Source organism: Heloderma suspectum, chromosome 5, assembly GCF_057233095.1.
Source record: "Heloderma suspectum isolate Gila_16-S chromosome 5, 16-S_ref, whole genome shotgun sequence".
NCBI classification, from domain to species: domain Eukaryota; kingdom Metazoa; phylum Chordata; class Lepidosauria; order Squamata; family Helodermatidae; genus Heloderma; species Heloderma suspectum.
The window spans coordinates 223,863,876-223,888,892 of NC_139462.1; the positions used below are offsets into that span (position 1 = coordinate 223,863,876).

The window sequence follows — 25,017 nt, forward strand, 5'->3', positions numbered from 1 at the left end:
TGGTTTGAGTATGCAACCATGGGGTACACAAACCATGGTTTGCTATCATTTTTGCACTGTTTAAAAAGCTATTTATCTTAGTCAGCTTTGAACCTACCGTCAAACTGGCTTCACTGGGACACACTGGGGCAATCTCCACATGCAGCAGAATGAGGTGGTAGGATGGAGGCTTGAATGGACTGTACACCTTCAGCCTGCACTTAGCAGATCACATTTTTAATGCTCCATTCCATTATTAAAAAAACTCCCAGTAAGAAGAAAGCTAGGACACAAAGAAAGGACTAAACTGGAACCTCTCCCTCAGACATGATTTTATATGGGGGAACATTCAAAAATGGCATCCCCCACTTGCAGTATGAAGTGTCATAGTCAACTCTACCACCTCAGGATGCTACCATCTCATGCTGCTGCATGTGTAGAACAAGGCTGAGTTCTACTATGAGATAGGGAGAGAGATATCTCACTCCCTACACTTAATCTGTATGAAATCATGGCTGCCTCTCAACATTTAAGAAACAGGGAGTTGGGATAACTTGCAAAACTCTTTGGATGTGAAAACACAGCAGTAGCTGGGCAGTGTGGGAGGGAGAGGAAAGGATCAAGGCTGGGTGGAAAGATAAAAATATCGTTCCAAAGCAGTTTGCGTCTGAGGTTTAATCAGGTAAATTTCAGGGCTGGGCATGTCAGGCATTAGTTCTGCCAAGATTATGTGACAATTAATTATGTTACTAAAATCAAGTGTCAGAAAAAGTAATGGGCTTTCTGAAAAGATTTTGAAAGTCAAGTCACCATCTCAAAAACATGCCAAGAGTTGGCCCTAATCTAGGTTTTAATTTTAAAAGAGTTCTTAAAAACCTTAGGACGCTTATAGCAACAGAGATTGCAGCAACAATTTAATTTAGAATAAAAGTTAGAGAGTTCACTTTGTTTCACTTGTGGATTAACTTTGTGGGCTGGGGGAGATGGCATGTTCAGACTTGTTTCAGGGAATCTGAACAGCCTAGAATCATTGCCCTACTTACTTAACAGTATTTATTTTGATGGCTGATTAAATCCAGAATGACAGTTAGCCTCATAATCATGGGTTAGAACTGGCGCATTTTTTCCCCTTCTTTCAAACATTCTACCTTTAGATGACCTTTTCTCCACCAATTTGTCTGCTGATGAATCTCTGTACCATGAAGGCCCAGCACTCCACAAAGAATTCTAGGGTTCTTGTTAAATTCATGCAGGCTAGTTTGCTCTCACTGTTGCCCAACTTGAAGTGTGAATGGGACCCCCCACCCAACCCAGAGTCCCTGAGGCTCCATATTTCAAGAGAAAATTAGCAATGGTGGGCAAACTACTCTTTTCGGGGAACCCTGTCTGCTGTTATTGTTCTTCTCATTGAGAAAGCCCAGGGCTTCCCAGAACACAGTTTGAAAGTCACTTTATTCTTTATTGTTTTATTTATTAAATTTTTATATCACCTAATAACCAAATCACGTCCCTAAACATGCTAACTTGGGATGTACACTGGTATATTTTTGGAAAGGGCTCCACTCCAGAACCTCCCTGCATGCAGACATCTTACATGGCAAAGAATAGGCTAGGCTACATGCCCTCACAGACATGCTAATTTTCCAAGTCCAGGAAGATTCTGACACTGAAATGTTTTCACATAAACATCCCCCGCCACCCCCAAGCATGAACTTCTGTCTGCCTTGAATGGTGCCCAGCAGACAGGTCACAGTGAACATGCTTCCACTGAGTAGGGGAGAGAATGGGCTAGAGAGAGCACTTACGCCACACTGCCTTTTGAAAGGATATCCCTCTCCGCTCTCCTTGTGTATCCAGGATTTCACCTGCCATATCTGCATGCTTTTTCAAACTTTCCATCAATTCTTTCCATATGGTATTGAAGTCCATGTTAGTGGACACCATTGCCACAGCATGCAAATAATGCCTCAGACCAAGTTTGACTTCTCTTAGGGGAGAATCAGGGTTTCCTTTCCACACAGGATATGAACAGCCTTACCTATTGTAAGCCAGTTCTTATTGCAATTTTGACCCATGGTTCCTTGGCTGCCCTTCAACATTTATTTTATTTATATAGGGATTTCTAGCTGCCTTTTAGAGTATAGCCTTCGCAAGGCATCTTACATAAAACACTCTTAGCAAATTAGTTTAAAACAGTACGGACGTTGTAAACACCTGATCTTCTCCCATGAAGTAGGCTTGTCCTAGCCTGATACATTTTTCTTTCTTCTTCCTCTTTGAACTCGGCCCCCATACTATATCAGAAACTGCTTATGAAAACTTCCCTCAGTCCCAAAAGCATTTTTCCCATGTGGTATCAGGAGCTGCTGTCCGAGAAGACCAGGTCTCAAATTTCCTTGGGCTCACAGAATGAAGCTAGTCTCATCTGGGCTGTACCACTCATGCTCACATTTTATCCTCAGAACTACACCGTGAGGTTGATTTTGCCAACGTAATAATTTAGCCAACCTTGGCTAACTTCAGGAACGAGCAGGGATTTGGGAAAGGGCTGTACCTCAGCAGTAAAGTCTGCATGTAGAAGATCCCAGGTTCAAACCCTGGTTTCTCCAGGTAGGGCTTGGAAAGACTCCTGTCTGAAGCTCTGGAGAGCCACTGTCAGTCAGTGTAGAACAGGAGTAGGCCACCTGCCGCCCTCCAGATGTTTGCAACTACAACTCCCATCAGCCCCAGCCAGCATGACAAATGGCTGGGTGATGGGAGTTGCAGTCCAAAACATCTGGAGCATGCCGGGATGCCTACCACTGGTGTAGACAATACTACAGTGGTCTGACTCAATATAAAGGCATCTTCCCATGTTCTATGAACCCAGGTCTCTCTAATTTGAAGTAAGCTACAGTAGCATTCTCCAGCTCCCAACCAGTCATCTACCCTCCCTCAAAAATAATTTCTGAAGAGGGTGAGGTCTCAACCTTGCAAGTTTTAAAGCAAGCATCATTAGAAGCATTTTAGAAGGAAGATACAAATTTGTATCGAAGCAGGGAGAGAAACAGCCAACGCTTCCAGGAAAATTACTAACAGCCCCTCTAATGCACTGCTGGTACCAAATTCAGCTTCTCCTAGGTATTTTTAGCATCCTGTTTAAGGCAGAGATGCTGAAAGAGTAATGAAGCATTGGCAAGAGTGTTTTTTTAGAAAAGGATTTTAAAAGGTACAATTGTGGAACAAAAGCCTTCAAAATATTGTCCAATATTTTGGAGAAGCCGCTGACAGATAATGGAATTAAAAAGCTACTTTCTTGCTGCAGCAAATGCCATCTGAATCACCAGCATTCACCAAGAGATAAATGTTTATGCCTCCAGCGCCCACAAGAACAACTTAAAAGGCATATTTGCGCTGCCTTATGCATCAATAAAATTGCTAGTTCCAGACAAATGTTGGAAACAAAAAACGGGCAAGGGGAAGTGAAGGGGGGAGAGATGTCTCAGAGAGAAAGGAAGATACCTAAGTGTATATTCATGGACGATTCAGCAGGAAAATATGTCGTGTGTAGAATCAGGAGTGGCAAAGGCCGAAAACTCCAGCTCCCAGAAGGACTGTTCAGATCAGAATGTAGAAGTGTCAGACATGGCCTCAGCTGCAACAGTAGCTTATAGTTGTAATGATAATTTTCAGAATTGGCCACCTCAGGTTACCTGCTTTCATACCATGCCAAACACTCCCATAAGAATTCCTTACATTCCTTACATTCCCAGAGCTTTTCAGTAAGGCAATCTGCCTGGTCAGAGATACAAAAAACTATTCAAAAAGTGAGTCTAGACATTAGGTAGCTGTTGTAGGGTTGTCACAGGACATATATGCCCACACCCAGGCTCGCTTCCAAATGCTCATCTCATCTTCTGCCAGCATTTTCACTCAAAGCATTTCACCTGACCTTCTAAACCTCCTAAACTTGCAAAAAAACAAACAAAAAAAAGCAAATGCTATTGGGGCTGCATTAATAGAGGTACAGCTTCCAAATCACGTGAAGTACTAGTTCCCCCCCTACTCAGCACTGGTTAGGCCTCATCCTGAGTACTATGTCCAGTTCTGGGGGCACCACACTTGAAGAAGGATGCAGACAAACTGGAGAGGGTTCAGAGGAGGGCACGAAGATGATCTGGGGACTGGAAACAAAGCCCTATGAGGAGAGACTGAAAGAACTGGGCAAGTTTAGCCTTGAGAAGAAAAGACTAAGAGGAGATAGGATAGCACTCTTCAAGTACTTGAAAGTTTGTCACAGAGAGGAAGGCCAGGATCTCTTCTCCATCATCCCAGAGTGCAGGACACGGAATAATGGGCTCAAGTTACAGGAAACCCACTGAACATCAGGAAAAACTTCCTGGCTGTTAGAGCAGTATGACAATGGAAGCAATTACCTAGGGCTCTCCCACACTGGAAGCATTCAAGATGAAGCTGGACAGCCACTTGTCAGGGATGCTTTGACCTGGATTCCTGCACTGAGCAGGTGGTTGACTCGATGGTCTTGTAGGCCCCTTCCAACCCTATGATTCTATGATAAACTCATTAACAGTGTTCCCTGCAAGGTTGTTCATTCTCATTTTGTTTTGTTTTTTTAAGTACAGGCATTTCAGTGCTAATATTATTCTATGCAAGGGTGTTCCTGAAAAGGCCTCAAGTATACCTTCCTTTTTTCCTTTTATTTTTTTAAACAGCCACATCAAGTATCTGGTCCTAACTGACTGCACATTTGTTTTGTTTTAGAATTTGTATCCTGCTTTTCTGGTTAAGCAAATTAAATTGTGGAAATGTGTAATCCCTGTATGTAGAATGGTCAACACCTTGAATTCATAACACACCTGCACAAATCAAGCTACTGCAAATCACATGGTAGAGTGCCAGCTCTGGTTGCCTGCAACAATAAGAATTACCTTCAATTAATCTGGCAGGGAAGCTCTATGAGAGCTAATTCTTCACCCATTTACACCAGGCAAATTTTATTTAACATACCTGTGTGGTCAAACGGGCTAGTAACTTGTGGATTGTTTTGTTGTTGTTTTGACAAGGCTGGTGTAGAGAATAAGGGCTGGACAGAACTGTCAATTCAGCCATGAAGCTCAATGGACAGCATCATGTGAAAATCTCTATTAGCCCAAAACTATCTAACAAGGTTACTGTGAGGCTAAGCAGAACCTATTGCATCCAAATTCTGAATTATTGCTTTATGGTTATGGGGGGGTGGGAAGAAGAGGATCTACATAAACCAATACTTATTGTTTACACTTTAAATTTAGTTGACTCATGCTTTACGTGTCTGTACATTAACCAAGAGATTGCACCTTTCCTTGCCAGAGAGAGTGGGAGTTTTTCTGAGCAGTTAAAATTCTTTTTCCCGAGGAAAGGAAGCAACACACCCAGAACTCCCTGTAGGAAAGAGCTAATCACAGTTAACGGAACACAAAAAATGCAATTTGGAGAAAGTTATTAGAAAGTCTGGAGGACTGAGAATAGAACTTTGCTTTGGCCTTCAACAAATTCCTCCTTGGCTATGAAGCCATTCATTGACTTGCAGCTTGTGGGTTCCTATTTAAAAAAAATATACTCCTGTGGAGTTTGTTGCCATTTGGTAGAAGAACCTTGGTTGTGGAAGCTATTTCAGGAGAATAAGTCTGCTTATAATTCAGGGGACATTCAACTCTGAATCTTCTCCCACTTTGACTCCCAAGGCCAATCCCTTCTCTGAAGGCAGCTTCAGACATGACAAAACTTCTAAACAGAAAGCACTCTGATACAGACAAATAATATGGAATTTGTGTGTAGACCTTCACATGACAATCTCCGCACAAGTTACACACTGTGTCCTACATGAATTACTTCCCAACCAGGAATGGTGCCAGATTTTAAGTGGTCCTGGGTAGCTGATCTGACAGAAATGTTCTCTGAGAAGGATATTTGGTTGGACAATTTATTCCAGTCTCCTGGGCGCCCTCAAGAACTGCCGCACAACCCCATATGCCTTCTCTTGATTTACTTTGTCAATCCATGGGATCTTTTGCTCTTAAATCTCCAAGCTATTTGTGTTGACATTTGGCTGTGAGTGTATCCAAGTAGGTTATACTAGTGGGGAAATTATGTCTCAATTAGTTGCCCATGTGACAGTTCCAAAGAGAATGCCAACTACACGGGGAATCATTCCCCTCCCCTCAAATATATACAGTGATGAACTGCCGCCCAAAACTACCTAATTTCTTAACACAGACACCACATTACCTCAACTGTCAGCACCAGCAGCCATCCCAGCAGGCTACACTGAGGGAGATGAGAGGGGCAACTGAGGACACGCCACCAGCCCTGCTGAAAATACTTTCCCCCCCCTTCCCTCCTCATTCCTTTTTCCTTGTGTCGTGTCTTTTTAAAAACTGTACACCTCTGGGCAGGGACTGTCTTTTCTTCTGATTATATGTAAGCTGTTCCAGGAGCCTTTTTGGCTGAGGAATGGGATAAAAATACTTTAAATAAATATAAGATGTCAGGCACTTTACAGAACCTAAGCAAAACAGACAGGTCCCAGCCCCAAGGAGTTTGCAGTCTACACACTACTTTATCATTGTGTACCAAGCTGCTTCTGCTTGGCAACACTCCAAGCCCCACCATAACAGCTGCCACACAGCCCATCTGGATTATATGGAGAATTTCCATGCTAGCAACAGATGCCTACAGGAAAATCTGGCATGGTTAAGGATATTCTCCATGAGGCTGTGAGGTTCCATGTAGTATGCAGTGATATCCCAAACATTATGAAGAGCTGAGTAACTACTGTGTGAAAGTGGCTTAACATAGAGATAAAACAGACCAAATCTAAGCCCGCATGCATTCTGGAGAAGAGCCATGACAGTGAGCTACTGAATACTGTCATTTTCAAGCTGTGTTATAAGAAAGGGTTCCACTGAAGATAAAGGTTTCTTCTCTGAGGACATCAGTAATGCATGCTATGCTTCTCTGAAAGATGTATTTTTGGCCATTATCAATCTTTCTCCCTGCAATATGTCCCCGGAATGATGTTTCCATAGAGATCTCCAACATGCTCCCCTCAGACACCAATCTTGGCAGCCACCAAGCTCCCTTCCCCTCTTGATTTTTATTTTATTTCTTAATTTTTTAATTATTCTTTTTTAAAAACTGGGAGGCTGGCATGCTGCAAAATGAAGTGCTGCTCTCCAGCGCCATCTTCATTTGGGTTCAAAAGAGAGGCTTTGTGTTCCAGAGCTCAGCTCCCAACTCTGCCTTCTACTTAGGTTCTTGGGCAAGTTACTCTTCTGTGAGCCTCAGCTGTTTCGCCTTCTGGGAAATAAGTACGTTGTGACTGGACATGCCCACCATAGTAGCCATTTTATGAACTGGCAAGCCCTTTCATGGCCGCTATTTTGTGAGAACACCCACAACAATCCCAAGATTCCAGATGCGCTCACCAAGGCAAAAAGATCGGGGATCTATGCATGTTCACACACTTCCCGGGTACATACAGCAACAGTCTGCAGCACACGAAGTGAAGGAAAGAAGTGCCACTGTCAGCTCTGCTAAGAAGCCACCATGGTTAAACTTCTTCCATCTGGCAGCAAACTCCAACTGTGACCTGGCAGAAGCCATTACATCAGCTGTTAAAGAACACCAAACAGCTGCCAAGAGACTGCAGCAGCAGAAAGGGACAGATTATTTATTTTGCCATATTCCTCCCCCCCTACTCCGGGTTTCATGATCGCTACCCTGGCGAGGGGCAGCAGAACCACCTCCTGGCCAGCAAGATGACCTTCACAAGGAGCTTAGAGCTCCTGGCTTCAGGCCACTGAATCTGGATTTGGCATGGGCAGCTGGAAGAACTCCCAGCCAGTTGCAACCACTGCAGTAGATGGATCTATCAAGGAAGCCAGGGGAAGGGTTTTTACTGCTGTCATCATCCACCCTGGGCTTCCCGGGTGCTGCCATGGTGAACATCAGCATTTTCCACCAGCCAATTACTGAGAAGACCCCCGGAATACCTGCAATTGTATTTTCATGTGTATTATAATCTTATAAATCACCTTGTGAGGGCAGCGTGCTCTGAAAGGTGGATAAAAAAAGCCCTTTTAAATAAATGAAATAGTGAGCCCACTCGCCCAGCAACTCTGCTAGCAGACACCTAATGTCACTTCTAAAATGCACCCCAGAAACATCTGCAACGGACAAAAGTTCCTCAGCAGACAAATCAATGTAGAAAGTGTTCCTGGAAGTTAGACAGCTTGGAGTAGGTAGGTGAGAATCAATGACCTGAATACAACAATCCCTAAAAAATCTATTGGCATTTCTCATTGCTTGACACTAGAGGGTTGTTTTTTTTTAAAGTAGGAGTGAAACACACAGTCATTGCCTTGGAACTCTTCCCTTCTTTACCCCTCCCTGTATAAATGCCAGGTAAAAAAAGACTTAAGATAATTAAGGGAGGGGGAAAGGTCAATAAAAAGTTGATTTATGACACATGCTGGAAGAGCCTTTGTATGAATGAATGTAAGTAAAGATTACGCTCCCTCCACAAAGACAGGCAATTACGTTCCTCAAAAAAGAGATAGGATTTGAAGCTATGGCATGCGTAAGGCTGCCAGCTCAACATCACGGGATTCTTGACAAATTAGAGCTACGTGGAGGAGCTACGTGGAGGATTCCAAGCAGTGGGTTTGAACACCAAGACAAAACCTTAATGCCACAAAAGATGGCTCAAGAGCAGGGCTATCGGCATTTAAGCTAATTAATCCTCTGCCTTTTAATCAGTTAAACTTAAATTCCACACCCAAGGAACAGTTAGTCTACCAGAAATAAAAAGCATCCCTTGAAATCCCCCCCCCTTTTTTTTTACTCCTCTAAAGATGAGGAAGGCACAGATGAGAGGGTATCAGCTTTCTTCACTTAGGGGGTGGGAGGCAAGGAAAGTTCTTCCTCTTCTCTGTCAGTTTCCTGCGTATCATCTAAAGAGGAACATTGTGCATGATGTGGAAAAAATACAGGATGGATTCCCCACATGACCCTCTGGAGCAAAATGGGGGTGGGGGTGCACTGTGGCGAGGAGAACAAGGGGAAGTCCCACAGCATGAGCCAAAGTCTGTTCATGTGACATTGGACAGAACTCAAAACTATAGCTTCTCCATCAAGTGTGAACCAAGCCACTGTATTTGCGGAACTTTTCCAGTACATGGCAAATAAATTTAAATAATCTGGATACTCCAAAAAGCTGCCATCAAGATGCGTTTTTGAGGTACTGAAGGGAGTGTGGAATACTTTTTCTTTAATAAACTGGAAGTTATCAGTCAGGAAGATATTGTTTACTTCTTTAAAAAAATTCCTTTTTACCGTAACAGACCAGAACCAAAATAATCTGAAACACACACAGATTTAACAGCCTCACACTTACCTCCGCTAAGGAGCTTCATCACTAACCAGAGTTCATCTTTCACTACAAAGGAAGTATAGTAAGAAACGATGTTTGGATGATGGCACTGACTCATGGCTTGAATTTCTTTCTAGACGGTGGGAAAAAAGGGGAAAAATTGATGTTACTATTGTTGCTTAACAACAATGTGCTAGCTGTTATATGCAGAAGTGATGGGTCCCCAATTCTGGGCAGAGTGCTCACAACCTACATAAGACGAACCCGGTCATAGTGGGAAAGCGAAGGAGTTTGGAACTGACAAACCTCATGGAGGGGCCGTAGGTCAGTAGTAGAGCACATCCTCTGCATGCAGAAGGTTCCAAGTTCAATCCCCAGCATCTCTAGGCAGGACTGGGGAAGACCCCTTTCTGAGACCCTGGAGAGCCGCTGCCAGTCAGTGTCAACAATGCTGGACTAAATGGACCAACAGTCTCACTCAGTACAAGACAGCTTCCTATATTAGTAATCAGAGCTGAACTATATGGTCAATGCAAATTAAACCAGAGGCAGTTGCATGTCTGAATGCTCCCCAGTGTGTAAAAAAAGAAAAGTCTGCCTGCATATAGAAAGACAGTATTAAGGAAAAGGGCCTGATTCACTCTCCACCAAGACAAGCTACTTCTCTGTACACTGAGGTGAGATTGAACAATGATCAAAAAACCTCCTGGCTTAAGACCAGGGTTAAGGCTATCCCACGTTGGCTTGAGCTCCACGAAGCTAGGAAATTGGAACCTTACTAGACGTGCCCCATTATCAGTGATGTGTGCAATGTCACAAACTATGCTTGTTTACAACCTACCCTCCATGCACCCACACTTTTCCTTGGTTTTTCAGGCCCAAATCCAGATGGGGAAGATGGAGTGCCCGGGACCAGCAAAGATGTTCCACTTTGTCTTGGTCCTGTATTACTTCCTGAAGCATCTGAATGTTACTATATTACTATAGGAATACTCCTGTGAGTTGACCCATGCCTGTATGTTGCTTGTAAGCAAGCACAATTTCTGACATCGCACAACATCATTACTGATCACGGGGCATGTCTGTTAAGGCATCTGACCTAAGCTCCCAATTTCCTGGCTTTGGGGAGGTTGAACCATCATGAGATAGCCTTAACTCTGGTCTTAAACCAGGAGGTTTTTTATCACTGAATTTCCCTGGTTTTTCAAAAGGAAATTATGTTTACCATGTTCTAAAGAAAAACACAAAAACAAAAAACAAAGCACAGACAAGTCATTAACTGAGCAGATCTCTGCAAGTGAATAGATATATTCCTGTATGTTCAGAATGGCTTATTTCTGAGTAAGCATGCAGAAGATTTCAGCATAGCTTTTTCCTTTTCCTCTTTCTCTTTATCAGTGCGAGTGATTCGCTCAGCCTTCAAAATTACCTCACTCTTTATCCCAGTTGACAGTTCCCCACTAACCTCCCCCATTGTCAGGATGCTGACAGGAACAGTGGAATTCAAAACACTGGGGTGTACTGGAGGCATTCTGGCTTCAGAGTAAAACAGAGCATGCCTGACCTAACTTCGCCAGCAGTTGCTGCCACAGGCTTTCATGGGGCAGAAAAAAACTTGATCGTTTTTAAACCGCTGCTCAGAATTTCATCACACCAACGACAGGCACACCTCTTCAACAAGCCTAAATAAAATACACCAGTAGTTTCCCCCAGAATTTGGTGGGAAATGATATTCCGAGCCGCAGCTTGAGTAAAAAGTACAAATGTCTCAATCGTTAACACATTTTAACTTGCTGTATCTATGGCCATTTGTATCAGATCAGTTTGAAATTTTGCAGGATAGTAGACCTCATTGGGTAGGTTATGGATGCCAACTTCAAGTTATTGGCTCTACAAGTGTGTTTTTTATAAGCAGTAGAATTTTGAGGCTTATAATGCTGGAACTGTTTTTTGTTTTTGGAGACTCACCATAACTAAAGGGACACTCCTGTGTCATATGTATATATATGCTTTCAGACATGCAATTCCTTCCTAGTACCTGAAGCAGAACAGTGTAGGAAAAAGAGTTATCACTTGATTCTGCTGAATGTACAAAAGGGCCCTTTGAATCTCCTCAGCAAGAGAAATCTGGATGAAGAACTCAAGTTGAGGGGAGTGGAAGTGGGGGAAGGAAAGGCAAAACCTTTTCAGCCATAAACCAGGCTGTGGAACAAACTGGTAGAGGAGGTACACTCCCAATAACATTTAGGAGGGGAAACGGCACAAGGCCCACCTGCTTTCATTTGTCTTCATGTTTTTACCACAGTGTCATTGCAATTTTAATTATATTTAAAATCTCTATGTTAATTTGGTAATATTTAGTTTTTATCTGTCATGGCGGTTTGTTTTATAGTGGGATTTTACTATTTTCTATTCTTCTCTTTGAGATGCCTAAAACTTAGTAGTGAGACATAAATAGAGCTTTGGCTATTGGGCAGTATAGAACTGAAATAAACAAACAAACAAATGCTAGTGGTTAAACTGTCAGGATTAGAACAGCGGAGACCCAGGTTCAAATCCCCTCTCAGCCATGATGCTCACTGGGTGGGATTCGTCACATTTTCCCAGCCTAACCTACCTCACAGGGTTTTTGAGAGGATAAAAGCAGGGGGAGGGGAAACCATGTAGCTCCTTGGAGGAGAGGCGGGGATATAAATATAACATTAAAAAAATCACCAAGAGAAGCAACAACAATAACAAAAAAGCATTAGGGCTGCCACATGCTCATGTGGTAGAGGAAAAAAACACATCATCTACTTATTAGGAAGGAAAACACACATAGCTATCTGTAATAATGACTGATTCCATAATGGAAGATGGGGAATGCAAAAATATTTCTGTAAAATTGAATGCTAAGGAAAGGATATGAATCATTAATGAAGAGGAGACTGCCTTACATTATTTCTACAAGACCGACAGATTAGAACACACTGTAAAGTTCACTGTAAAGTTCAACAGCACCATAGCCCTCCGTTTGAGTTATCTCCTCAGAAAGGCTACACAAAAGCCTCTTCCAACCATCACACCTACACAGGTCCTCAGAAACACCCAGAAGCCATGTAACCAACAGTTCCGCTGACCATCACAACCAATGAGAATTTCAGTTGTATGGTTGGAGTTACGTTGTCTCATCAACCTCAGGTTATAAATTACCACAGCAACGTATACCAAGGCATGAGCCTTGCAAAGAGTTTTCCACAAAACAGCCAACCCTTGAATGCAGAGAGGTTCATTGCTCCTACAAATTGCCCCAGAGGCTTACACCTAGTTAGGTGGGCAAAATATTGAAGATTAGAGCGTCAACTCCTTGAGAACAAATTGTATCTTTGACTCGCATCACATTTTCAGGAAACGTGACATGCAAAACCTGTTTGTGTATTAAGAGGAATTGAAGCAGAGAAAGCTAATGACTTATTTGCAAGATCAGAATGACTGAAGTTAATGGGCTGTTCAGTTGGGGCTATAACAGTAATGCTTAGCATTTACACGTAGAGATTAAACATTATTTCAGAAACCTTTGCCATATACAGAGTTAGCCAAGCCATCGACATTGTCACAATAAATGGTAGTAGACTAACGATAGCCCAGAGATCTTCCCTGCCACATGACAACCTTTACAGCACCCTTTCCCAATCGTCTGGGCCCCTCCAGATGTTTTGGAGTACAACTCCCATAATTTCAGATCTTTGGCCATGCTCGCTGGGGCTGATAGGGAGCTGTTATCCAAAATATCTGGATGAACCCAGGTTGGGGAAATATAGGGTGGGCAACTTGCAGATAAAAACATCTGGACGGCCACAATTTTCATCAGTCTTCACCAGCATAGCCAGTAGACTCCAATCACTGGAGTTGTAGGCCAAAATATCTGGAGAGCCAGATGTTGTTCACGTCTGCTTTACAGCCTCTTCTCTTTTACATATAGCATTTGTGAAGGGCTTCAGAATATTCAAAGCACTTCATATTACCTCACAAATCCTTACAACTCTGAAGGCTATTACCCCTACATTGCAGATGGGAAGCTGAGGAGAGGATAGCAGCTTCCCTAAAAAAAAACACATTATAATTTCATAGCAAATGTGAGATTTGGTACAGGTAATTCCTGGTTCTCAATTCTGTCTCTTGGCCACTACGCTACACAAGCTCATTTTATACTTATGGAAGCCTGCTCAAATGCTAAAACACAAAGAGGGAGAAGCACACACACCAACTAAGTGGGCCATAACCGAGGCTTTAGGACAGTAAATTCAAAAGAATTTTCAACTAATGCATCCAATGTACTGAACACAGAGAAATATTCTTTGCTCCCACAGCTATCCCAGAACAGAGAAATCATCAAAACATTCACAGATCACTTCAATCACAGAAAAATCAAAATAGCTACCAAACGCACAAATGGCACTGACAGAATGAAGGCTCAAATAATCACTTTTTCAGGCTGTAACCGTACACACTTACCTGAGAGTAAATCCCATTGAGTTGAATGGAACTTATGTCTGGGTAGATATGTATGGGTACTGTGAACAGGTTTCTAAAATCTTTCAAAAGAACTGAAAAGGTCCCCTGATTAATTTGGGGGGCACAAGTAAGTTATAAAAACATCAGATGATGAGGACCATCTTAGAAGAGGCAGGCTTCCTGTGTGAGAATAAAGAGGAGGGAAAGGACACACGCTACATGCATCAACTAAAAACCAATGTATGCTTATTTTGCTTCAGAACCATCATTTTTACTCAGATGCAAAGTTAATCACGTAAGCAGTAAACTAATATAATTAAGATTTCTGTCATCAAATGACTAATCAAATCCCTTCTAGCCATTCGCTTTTCTGTCATCACATGTTTGGTGTGGGTCGAAGCAAGAAGTAAAAGTAGAACACCACTTGCACCTCTGTTCCTTCAGCCCAAATGTCTAGGCTGAGCTATAATTAGAGCCGACATCAGCTTGCAGAGTAATTAAGACTGCTCAGCTTTAAGCTCAGGTACTTGCATCCCAAGGATGCAAGTCTGCAGATGGTTGCAACCGTTTCATACAAGGGCTTTCGGGGCTTCCATTTCCCAAGTCCAGGAGGCCCAGATACAGCAGCCCCAAAGGGTACACCAATTATGATGGCATGGTATGCAAAGTTATCCACAGAGATGTCCATGTCACACATGTCCACACAACATGCATGGGGAACTCAGGATCTCACTTTCTAGGGATTTTCATTCTCTTGTTTAAAGGCATGTGCCTGCCAGCAGCAATTGCCAGACATTGGCTTTCTTCACACAGAGCTTTTATCCTGGGTTAGTGATGGCTCCCTCAGAGAAGTTTGCGGACTCTTTACATGACACCATGACCTTCCAAGGTGTCTCCTGCACTAAGTGCCCTTTGTTCCATTTATAAATAGATTGCAGATAATGAGCTATCAAATTACCCCGCTGAGTTCCCTCCGTGAAAAGAGGAAAAGCACCAAGAACAGGAGCAAAATCAATGGAAGATAATGGAAGACTCAGATACGGGGAGGAGGGGGAAAGGGGAGAGGGGAAAGGGGAAAGGAAGCAGATGAAAAAGGGAGTCACTGTGATCCTGCATTTAAAACGGAAGCAGAAACCCCCGCTTTAAATGCAGGATTTTAGGTTGGTGTAGAAATGCCCATTTTCTCCCCACCCTGTGTGCCAAAGAGGGTTATCAACTTATCCTGCTATTAAGATCTGCAGGAGAGTCCCTCTTGAGAGCATCATTGTTTGCAGAAACCCCTTTCTTGGGCATACATGAAAGGGCCTTCTCCTGTGTCACTCCCAAACTGTGGAATATGCTCCTTCAAGAACAATGATTGGTCCTGCACTCCCCTGGCTGTTAGAAAGGGTGTGAAGACACAGGTTTTTAAATTTAGTCTTTTAAACTGTGTAACTGTTTTAATATTTCACTATTTTAATGTTCTTGTTGTTACTGTTTTAAAGTTTTATTTTTTAAAAAATGTGCACTGCCTTGATGGCTTTTTAGCAAATATGGTATATATAAATGTTAAGAATGCTCTTCAGTATTTATACATGTCAGCAATTCTTATGAAGTAGGCCAAACTGCAAGAAGGGTATGCACGCTCTAGAAAAAACAAGGAATCCTATGGCACTTCAAAGACTAAACAAATTGGTTATGCCACAAGTTTTCATGGACAACAGCCAAGTAATACCCCCATATCGCAGTTAGTTGGCCAAAGAACTAGCACCCTGCCTAAGGCCACCAAATGAGTTTGGAACAGCACAATCATAAGCCTTTTTAGACAGAAAAGAAGTCCTACAACTCCTAGTATCCCTCCTCCAGCCAGCCGTACTGGCTGGGAACTGTAAGACTTTTTTCTGCCTAAACATGCCTTAAATGTGGTAAAATTTGAATTTAGGACTTGTCTTGGCCGCTATATTTTACTACGTTTTGGTATTTTAATGGAAATTGTTTAGTCATTTTGTATTGTGCATGTTTTTAAAATAATTTTGTTGCAAGTCACCTTGGGTCTTTTTAAAGAGAAAGACAACTAAGAAATTGAGATAATAACAGCAACAGCAACAACAACAGCAGCAGCCTCTTATCTCTTCAAACCCACCCACCCCCAATCCCTGAGATGAAAAAAACTCCAGGCATCTAAACGTAGTTTATGCTGCCACCAAAACCTTGAAGAATTTATTTAGGACTGTGAAAATGTAAAACCTGAAACCATGGGTCAAGATCCAATAAGTGACTTCAGGTGTACCCTATGGACTGGGCATACCACAATTGGAGTTTTTCTTTGGACACCAGACTCCAGGGCCATATCAAATACTGCTTTTAGAAAGCCCTTCAACTTCAAAAGCAGTTTGCCATGTAGAACTGGGAAGGTGAGAAAGGCTACTACTGCTCCAGAAATATAAGTGCAAAAGCTCCCTTTCTGTGTACCAAAGTAGTTTACTATTATTTGGATGCCAGGTGGGCTCCTATGAATCGGAACTATTTCTCCAGCAACCTGCCATGCCAACCATGCCTGGCGATACCCTCTCAGCCAGTATACTCACAGTTGCTAAATTCAAATCCCATCTGCTATATCCCACAGATATCTGACACAGTACCCCATTTGGGGGAGATATGTCTATACAATTATTATTACTGTAGTCGGAATTGTTTTTAATAGTGTATTTTAAACGTGATTTTTACTATGATTGCAACTGAAATTGTTTTAATAGTGTATGTGATTTTTAATATTTATATGTCAAGCACTTAGACACTTCGTTGTATGAGGCAGAATATAAGTATTGCAAATAAATAAATACAATGACAATAGTATTTTTTCCCTTGCTCTGCCCAACAGCCAAGGTGTCCTTGAGTTACTTCATATTTCCATATTAAATCCCCCACACTAATCCCTGGTGTGGGCAAGAACCAGCCTTCTAAATTTAAAACACTGCCACTGTGTTTGAAGATGGCATTCATCTAGAAATGCTCATCCATTACTTATGAACACACCACTGCTGCAACCTGCCACATGACAAGGTGTGAAGGCAACAGGACACGATGCATTTCCTTGAGTATATTTTGAGACTTTAACAGGATCAAGGTTTAGTGTTTCCAAAATACCTGAAATGTATCAAAGGCAAACTCCTTCTAAGGGAATCCAAGGAGGATCTCGGTGCCAAAAAGTCTGCTTCTGCATAATTTCTTTTTAAACCTCTGCATCATACTACATGCCACACACGGCTGAAAGCCCATCAGGAGCAAAAGGGAAGCAATTTGAGAGGACTGCAAGCACACTAGGAAGACCCATTTAAGTTTTTGATATAAATTCAGGATGGGTTACCTTAAACATTACAGCACAAGAGATGCTAAAAAATTAGAGCTACAACTTCACACATTGATCAGTCAGCTACAACTTTAGTTGATTAATCACTGGGTCTAGAAGTTAAGGGAACACCTGGTCCATATTTGAAGCTTTTTTGGTTCTGGTGTGATACTGTAATGGGTAACTTTAAAAAGATTAATACTAAAAACTTTCCTTTTGTTAATTAAATTGCAAGTTCTATTAATGGTACCTTTATTGATAAAGTTGCAAGTTCTCTTTCCCTTCAATTTCATCAATATGAAAAATAAATCAATTGATTCATTTTTTTAAGGCAGCCACTAATTCATCAATCATTATTAATTGGTTTAAAGCCTCATTGGAAGTACAGCCAACACCAGAAAGACTACTACACAATTTTTTAAGCTCTTAACAGCCACATAATCTTGAGCAGCTACTTCAGTTTAAACAAATCTTTGACACAACAGAGTGGTGCATGCCATTCTTTCAGCCTCCCCCAACCAACACACACATGCAATACTGACTGATTTACCCCGCAAGGTTGTTGTAAAGATTACCGGTGTGTGTTAGGTCCCTAAGTCTAAACCTCAGTCTAGCTAGTGCAACTTTCTCCCTACTATCCTTAAGAAATTCATTGGCTGCAATACTGGTTCCCATCCAAAGTGTTTGCCCAGTTCCTCTCACAGCTGCTATCACTGCAGTGTCAGGTTTAAAGACCAAAAGAGTGAGAGGAGAGAACCACTTAAGGGGGCTGTTGCATGAAGGGCCAGCCCTGAAGATGATAAGGGACTGGAAACAAAGCCCTATGAGGAGAGACTGAAAGAACTGGGCATGTTTAGCCTTGAGAAGAGAAGACTGACGGGAGATAGGACAGCGCTCTTCAAGCACTTGAAAAGTTGCCACAGAGAGGAAGGCCAGGATCTCTTCTCCATCAAACCAGAGTGTAGAACACGGAATCATGGGCTCAAGTTACAGGGAGCCAGATTCCAGCTGAACATCAGGGAAAACTTCCTGACTGTTAGAGCAATACGACAATGCAGCCAATTATCTAGGGAGGTGGTGGGCTCTCCCACACTGGAAGCTCGAGGCTGGACAGCCATCTGTCAGAGATGCTTTGATTGGGATTCCTGCATTGAGCAGGGGGTTGGACTCGATGGCCTTGTAGGCCCCTTCCAACCCTACTATTCTATGATACTTCAGGCAACACCAGTGGGGCGGGGGGGGGGGGGGCATAAGAGAAGAAATAGATGAAGGCATGGATTTGTGCCTGAATGGTATAGCAAGACTTTTTAAAGTCCTGGACCTAATTGGGGGCGGGGGGTATTTGTACTCTGCTCCAGGCAACAGAATACCTTGGGTCATCACTGCTTATGTGAAGGCCTGAAAAAAACTGGAAAAATGGAAGAGCAGGAACAGAACTATTTGAAAAAACATGTTCTTCTCCGTGAAATTTTCCCAAAAAAACTGAAAAAAGGGAGAACATATTTATTTATTTTTTTAATTTTTCTAGTTTTCCCCCAGTTCTTATTGGGGGGTTTCCAAACCTTCACATCTCTATGTATGTCTAATGGAAAGGAGAGTTGCCACCCTGGTCGGTCCAGAGGATGCTCTCATCCATTAGAGTACTACAAGAGAAGGTTTCAATACAGAAGGCTTGGGCGCCAGATAGGACCAAGTTGAACTAGCCCCAGAGTTACATCAGGCCTTGGAGAGCTACTTCAAGATGTTTCTGGAAATTTCTTTCAGGCCTAGTTCACACATGCTTCACTGAAAGTGACCCAAGTCCTCACATGGGGGCTATGGCTCAGCCAATTAATTTATTTTTAACAGATTTATATACTGCTATGCATGCCCAACGATCTCTAAGCAATTAATACCTCTAATTTGACTTGGCCCTCCATCCCTTGCAACAGTCATTGAATCATAGAATAAAAGGGTTGGAAGGGGCCTACAAGACCATTGAGTCCAACACCCTGCTCAATGCAACAACCAGTAACTCCCAAAGTCATAATTTATCAGTGGGAATGTAAACCCAGAAGAGGAACACAGGACTTAGGAAATGCAATCGAATACACCACTGTAGTCCTAGCTCTCTCCTACTGGAGGATCACCACAGGCCAAGCACAATAATCCTCCTGAATAAGGGTTAAAGCCTTCTTTAGTTGGGTTGGCTTAAGGTAGAATGGGGAGGAGAGAGATTTTTTTTGTTTAATTTAAAGACACTATGGTCTAGTGCAGGCTTCTGCAACCTGGTACCCTACAGATGTTTTGGACTACAACTCCCAGCATTCCTAACCACTGGCCATGCTGGCTGGGGCTGATGGGAGCTGAAGTTCAAACCATCTGGAAGGCCCCAGGTTGGGGAAGGCTGAAGTAGTGGATAGCGTGCTGGACTTAGACAAAGGGGAGTTGAGTTCAAATCCCAACTCAACCGTGAAGCTCACTTGGGCAAGCCACACTCACTCCCTGTGCCTAACCTATCATTTAATTTAATAACCACATATTATTTTTACAGTGTTTAATCTGTACCTGTTCTGGGAAGATGGACAGAAATTGCATTTATCCATCTGTCTTTCCTTGGTCTGAAGTTGGTCTGAAAAATGAATTTGGTAGGCCAACAAAATTCAGAAGAGTGTAGAGTTTTAAGAAAGTTAGGAAAATGGGGGGGGGGAGCCAATATTGAGAGATTCCTCCCTGCCACAGCCAGCAAGGTACCCTGAACTCTGCACTGCCAGCACTAGAAGCCTCAATTGCACAGCTGAGAAAGGAAGCCGAGTGCAAAGGGGATGGAGGGATGCAACTGAAGTGCTTGTGCCTCCATCCACAGCAAGACTAATCCAGCCCAACATGATTTTTTTATACTTCTTTTTAGGATGGCTGGACCACCTCATTGCTCTATTCCTGCCCCACCCCCCAAACCCAGGTGGAAAAGGCCGGGGCTTTTGATGTTGCACAAAAGCTAGGATTGTGTTGCCTAGAGACAGAATGGAATGTGTTGCAAGCTGGCAACTGGGCTTGGATTCTCCCCTTGATCAGCAGCACAGTAAGGTGCAAAGATAGCAGCTCTCACAGTGCATATGGGGCACACATGAATAGCGGGGCTGTGAAAGAGGCACCAATTCAATCCCTCTTAATTCATCTCTCTTTCCCAAAGTTTACTTGGTTGTTCTACAACCAATTAAGCTTTTGTTTGTTCCTTTAAGAGAACAACAAATCCCAGATTATTAACTGAACGAGGTGTCTGCTTAAGTCTGCATATGAGTAAAACTACAGGGGAAAAGCACACTGTTCTCAAAAGCACAGATGCTTTGTGGTAAGCACCATTTTAGAAGAGGCCTTCCCTCCCGTACGTTTAATCAAAGAGGGAATGCCTTTATGGTATCAACTACCAGTCATGTTACTTTTTTTTTCTTTTTCCTACAGGTATTTATAAACACAAGTTAAATTCTGTTGCCCAATTAATCATAAGAACCTTCTAACAGACGTTTCAGTCAATACAACCAATCAATATTAGGGCTGCAGCCCTAATTAAAACTTTTCAGCCATGGAGAGCAGCTTCTATGACCCACTCGGTGCTATGTTTAGAAGAGGTACATTCAAATCCCTACTGTCACACACACTCACCAAACCAAGTGGCCTTAGGAAACATACAGTCAGAACCTCTATTTTCTCAGTCTGCTAAATGGAAATGTTAATGACATACCACCCAAAATCTTTACAAAAATTAATGAAAAAAATAGGGAGTAATTGATTTCTTTTTAAAAGAAGAGAGTAACTGAAACTTGCCCACAAGTCTGGAACCTTTGCCTCTTTTATCCCAGATATATATACACTGGCCATGGTTACTCAATGCAAGACTCTGTACATGCTCAGATGGTGTCAAGTACTTATTGTATAACATGTGCTGGGGTCCTGGCACTAGAAATGGGATTGCCAGGCTGAGCCCCAGTTCAAATTCAGTCTGGCAAGAAGCATTCTAAAACATGCACTCACGTTCACTTAATCCATACCAGTTGCCCCTTAAGATCTTGTAATCGCTCTGGCAAGCACACAATTGGGATTGTGAGAGAGTATACTTTCTCCACCCTTCCGACGCACATTTTAAGTGAGGCCGAAATTGTAAATGCACTTCAGTGGTTGCCAATACAAAAACAGGAGATTCCGTTCTTCCAGCGAGGCAAGCTAAAGGATGGATCTTGTGCACGGCAACAGCAAGAAGTTATTTTGGGGGTAGTCTTAGACTCTGTTCATCGTTATTCCAAGAGCTAAGGCTGGTTACACATATCTTCACCTCATTGCATCCACGGCACAACTGCTTGCCCAAAAGGTTACCCAGAAAATGTGTAATCTTCCCGTTACACCAACACTAGTTCTCCAGACCTGCATTCAGCATCAATACACCTCTGATTTTTGGATACTGGGGACAAACAAAGAAAAGCCATTGCCTTCACGCCCCTGCCTCTGAGCTTCCCAAACAGCATCTGTCAAGCCACTGTTGGGGAAGCAAAACACTGGATCAGATGGACCTTTGGTCTGATACAGTAGCTTATGTTTTTAAGATCTACATTTGTCTGATACCTCACCAACACTATTCATATCAGAAGAGAGAAGGGACCCAGAAGTCTCTAAGGATCAAAAATCTTTGTCACCTTGAAGAGGTAATGCTAGGATGCAATATTAGGACTCAAAACTTGCTTGGTATGTCTAAGCCACTGAGAGGAAGAAAACACAAATTTGCTTCCTCAATGAAAAGCCTGATAAACAAAGCCTGATTGCCCATCTGATCACCTAATTGGAGCCCTTTGAAAAGAAGAAAAATAGCAATTCACTGCTTTCTCATTCATTAGCTGATGAAATACTAGGTATTTTGGAGGAACAGGGGTTGGCTGGAGATTAAGATATTTAATTAGAAGTTTTATCTACGTTTTCTACTGCAGAGCTTTCTGAATAGTCCTTTGAGCCCTAACTGGCAAATACTCAAATTCCAAAAGCCTGTGTGACTATTTTAGCAGGAAAAAAGCAAGAAGAATGGAGGTGCAAGTTGAGGGGTGCAAGGAAGGCATTCTATCACACAGGCTCAGCTCCAGGTCTGGGGAGCCCTAAGCCTATCCCCGCACCACTGGCTAGATTGTGGGCAGACAGAAGCACTGAGCAGGGTCGCAGATAGAGCTCTGCACAAATGGCCTCTCAAAATTCTCCAGCCTATTTGTGGGCAGAGATGGCGGGGGGGGGGGGGACAGTTAGACAATTTCAGCAAATTTCTCCTAGGGAAGGAGAAATTCTCCAACAGTTTCTCACAGATAGGGCTAATTATCAGCAGGGGCTGTAGCAGAGGTTTCGTTTTTCCTAAGTGTTTTTGGTGTATTGCACTGCTCCTGCAAGTGGCAACAGCATCAACTGTGTTGAGGCTTCCACTTTTCTGAGGCAGAATTTTACATTTCTTTTGGGTTTTGAGCTTACCTAATCATGGCGAGGTAGCCGAGGGTGTGGTGCATGTTTTCTCTCTGGTACACATCTTTCTATTGCTCTGCAGCCTCCCAGGCCACCTGCCGTTCCTGAACTGAAAAGGCCCTTCGGGAGGAATTACATGGTGTCTTCCCTATGGCTTTAACTGAAGTATGGGAAGTTGAGGAGGCTATAGGCTGCCATGGAAATTATTGTACAATGAATCTCTGTACACTCCATGGTCACCTCATAAGTAAAGAAAGCACAAGAACCCCAGACCCAACCCATGGGAATTTCTCCAAAATTTCTTCTCCTTTGAATTTATTTCTGAAAGCAGTTTCTTTTCTATCAAATTAAGTGAGAATGGTCAAAAAATGTGGGAGAAATTTTCAGCACAGCACTAGTCCAAGACAGTGCAAGTGTACTGGCATCACCACGCCTTTCCAGTCAAAAAAAAAGTCCAACACAATCACTAAGGTTCTAACAAAAGCTTGCACAAAGGGCACTCCTCCAACAACCTAGAGCCACAGTGATATACAGAAGCTAAATGAATTGTGCAAGAACATTGACTGCATTTTTGTACCAGGAGCTCATCCATGCTGGTCTGACATTTCTCGAGATTGATCCGCTTAATTGCCACCTTTTCTTTCTTCGGACTACAATAGGCTGCTTGCACGACTGCTGTTGCTCCACTCCCTGGAAGAAGAAAAAGAAACACAGAAAAATACAAAGTTAGGAAGAAGCTGTTCGGAAAAAAGTAGCAGCAGAATACACCAACCCAGCACAACTCAACTGATCAGATGGAAAATGCTCAGCCACAAAAAACCGCAAAGCCCTATTGAATAAAATGGTTTCCATCCAGCATCTGAAAGCTGGCAAGGAAGGGACAGAGTGAGCTTCCCCTGGGAGGAATTCCAAAGTCTCAGTACTACTGCTGAAAAGGGCCCCCTCCCCACTGTACCTCAAAATGTCAAGGGGACCCAAATCAGAACTTCCAGGGAAGTTCTCAAACTATAGATAGGTTTGTAAGAGAGGAGATGGAATCCTTTAGTCCGGGGATGGGCAGATCAGGATTAGATCGCTGGATGATTTGCAGTGGGTTGGCAAGTTTCTTCCTGACTCTCAGTTCAACAACAATAGCAACAAAAGGCTTTTCCCCTTTCTAAACTAGGCCGATAGAACAAAATCAGGTGCAGATTTTAGACGTGTATATGCAGGGGCAGTAGGAAATTGGACTCTGCCCCAAACCACCATTTTGCCCCTTGCTCCAACTAATGGAACTTGAAGACCTAGACAAAAAAAGAGTAGATTTGGTGAACTTGACGTCTACCCACGCCATTAGGTATTCTGGGCCCAGACCATTAAGAGCTTTAAAAGGTTAACACCAATACCATGAATTGGGCCCAGAAACCATCTAGAAGCCAATGATACAATTTTAAAAGTTGGCATCATATGCAATATATGGAGTGGCCTTGAAAACAGCTGGTCCAGAATCCCACTATCCAAGAATAGTGAACATGCAAAGGCCCAATAATTCTTATCCATTGAAAAGAGGACAGCCTCACAGCAGTATGGTTGGTGTTGTTGAGGCAGCCCAATGGGCTTCAATGTAGAGTAGGAACCCTGTTTCAGCCAAACAACTATTTAGGAAGGGTCACTCAATTGCACAGAGAACTCCGCTTTAGTCTTTCTCCATGTGCCCCCCCCTCTTTCACACACACACACACACACACACGATGCACCCACTTCACTCAAGTAGCTATAGTCTGCCTAAAGTTATGAGGTAGGGAAGCCCTGCCTTCACTCCAGCCTCATACCCTATTTCACATCCCTACCTATGCCATAGAGGTCATGCCCAGTTGATCCTTTACCTGTGAAAGGCCCCAGGCCCAGTCTCCACTTCAATGGAATCTGAGATAGCAGGACTGCAAGAGTCCTCCATGAGCCAGTTTGCATAAATTAGCAAGCTGCACTGGAAAAGCTTTTCCTGGACTGCATCACTTTAGGCTGCTGATCTGAATGAAGCTGTGGAGAGCTTCTGCTTAACAGAGTACACCTGGTTTTCCCAAATGTCTAATAGTGAGGGCTCATCCCCCACTCTAAACTAAAATTGAAGGTACATTTTCACCCCAAAACGTTTAGAGTATGTAAGAGAGCCACCTGTCCTCTGAGGAGCCCACATGCTATGTTCTTGCATGAATCCCTGTTCTGGGCATATCTCCTCTGAAAGCAGGTAACTGTGTTGTGTCTCAACATTAAGAGATATGAAAAGAACCAAATCACATCTGGTGCAGGGATGCAGGGGGGTAGCCTAACCAAGTAAAAGGAAGGAAGGAAACCT

The 25,017-nt window shown here is 42.8% G+C and overlaps 1 protein-coding gene across 3 annotated transcripts in view; it reads right to left on the reverse strand.

Moving 5' to 3' along the window:
* Window positions 1-25,017, reverse strand: part of OXSR1 (oxidative stress responsive kinase 1) — a 118,557-nt gene that overhangs the window by 72,894 nt on the left and 20,646 nt on the right. For 2 of the 3 annotated variants that reach the window (XM_084859418.1, XM_084859417.1), the window contains exons 2-3: window positions 23,260-23,372; window positions 9,416-9,524 (exon numbers count right to left, since the gene is read on the reverse strand). In XM_084859418.1, the coding sequence (XP_084715544.1) occupies window positions 9,416-9,524; window positions 23,260-23,372 (222 nt within the window). Of the gene's footprint in view, window positions 1-7,445; window positions 7,509-9,415; window positions 9,525-23,259; window positions 23,373-25,017 lie in introns of all 3 variants that reach the window. The other variant, XM_084859419.1, reaches the window with a different exon arrangement.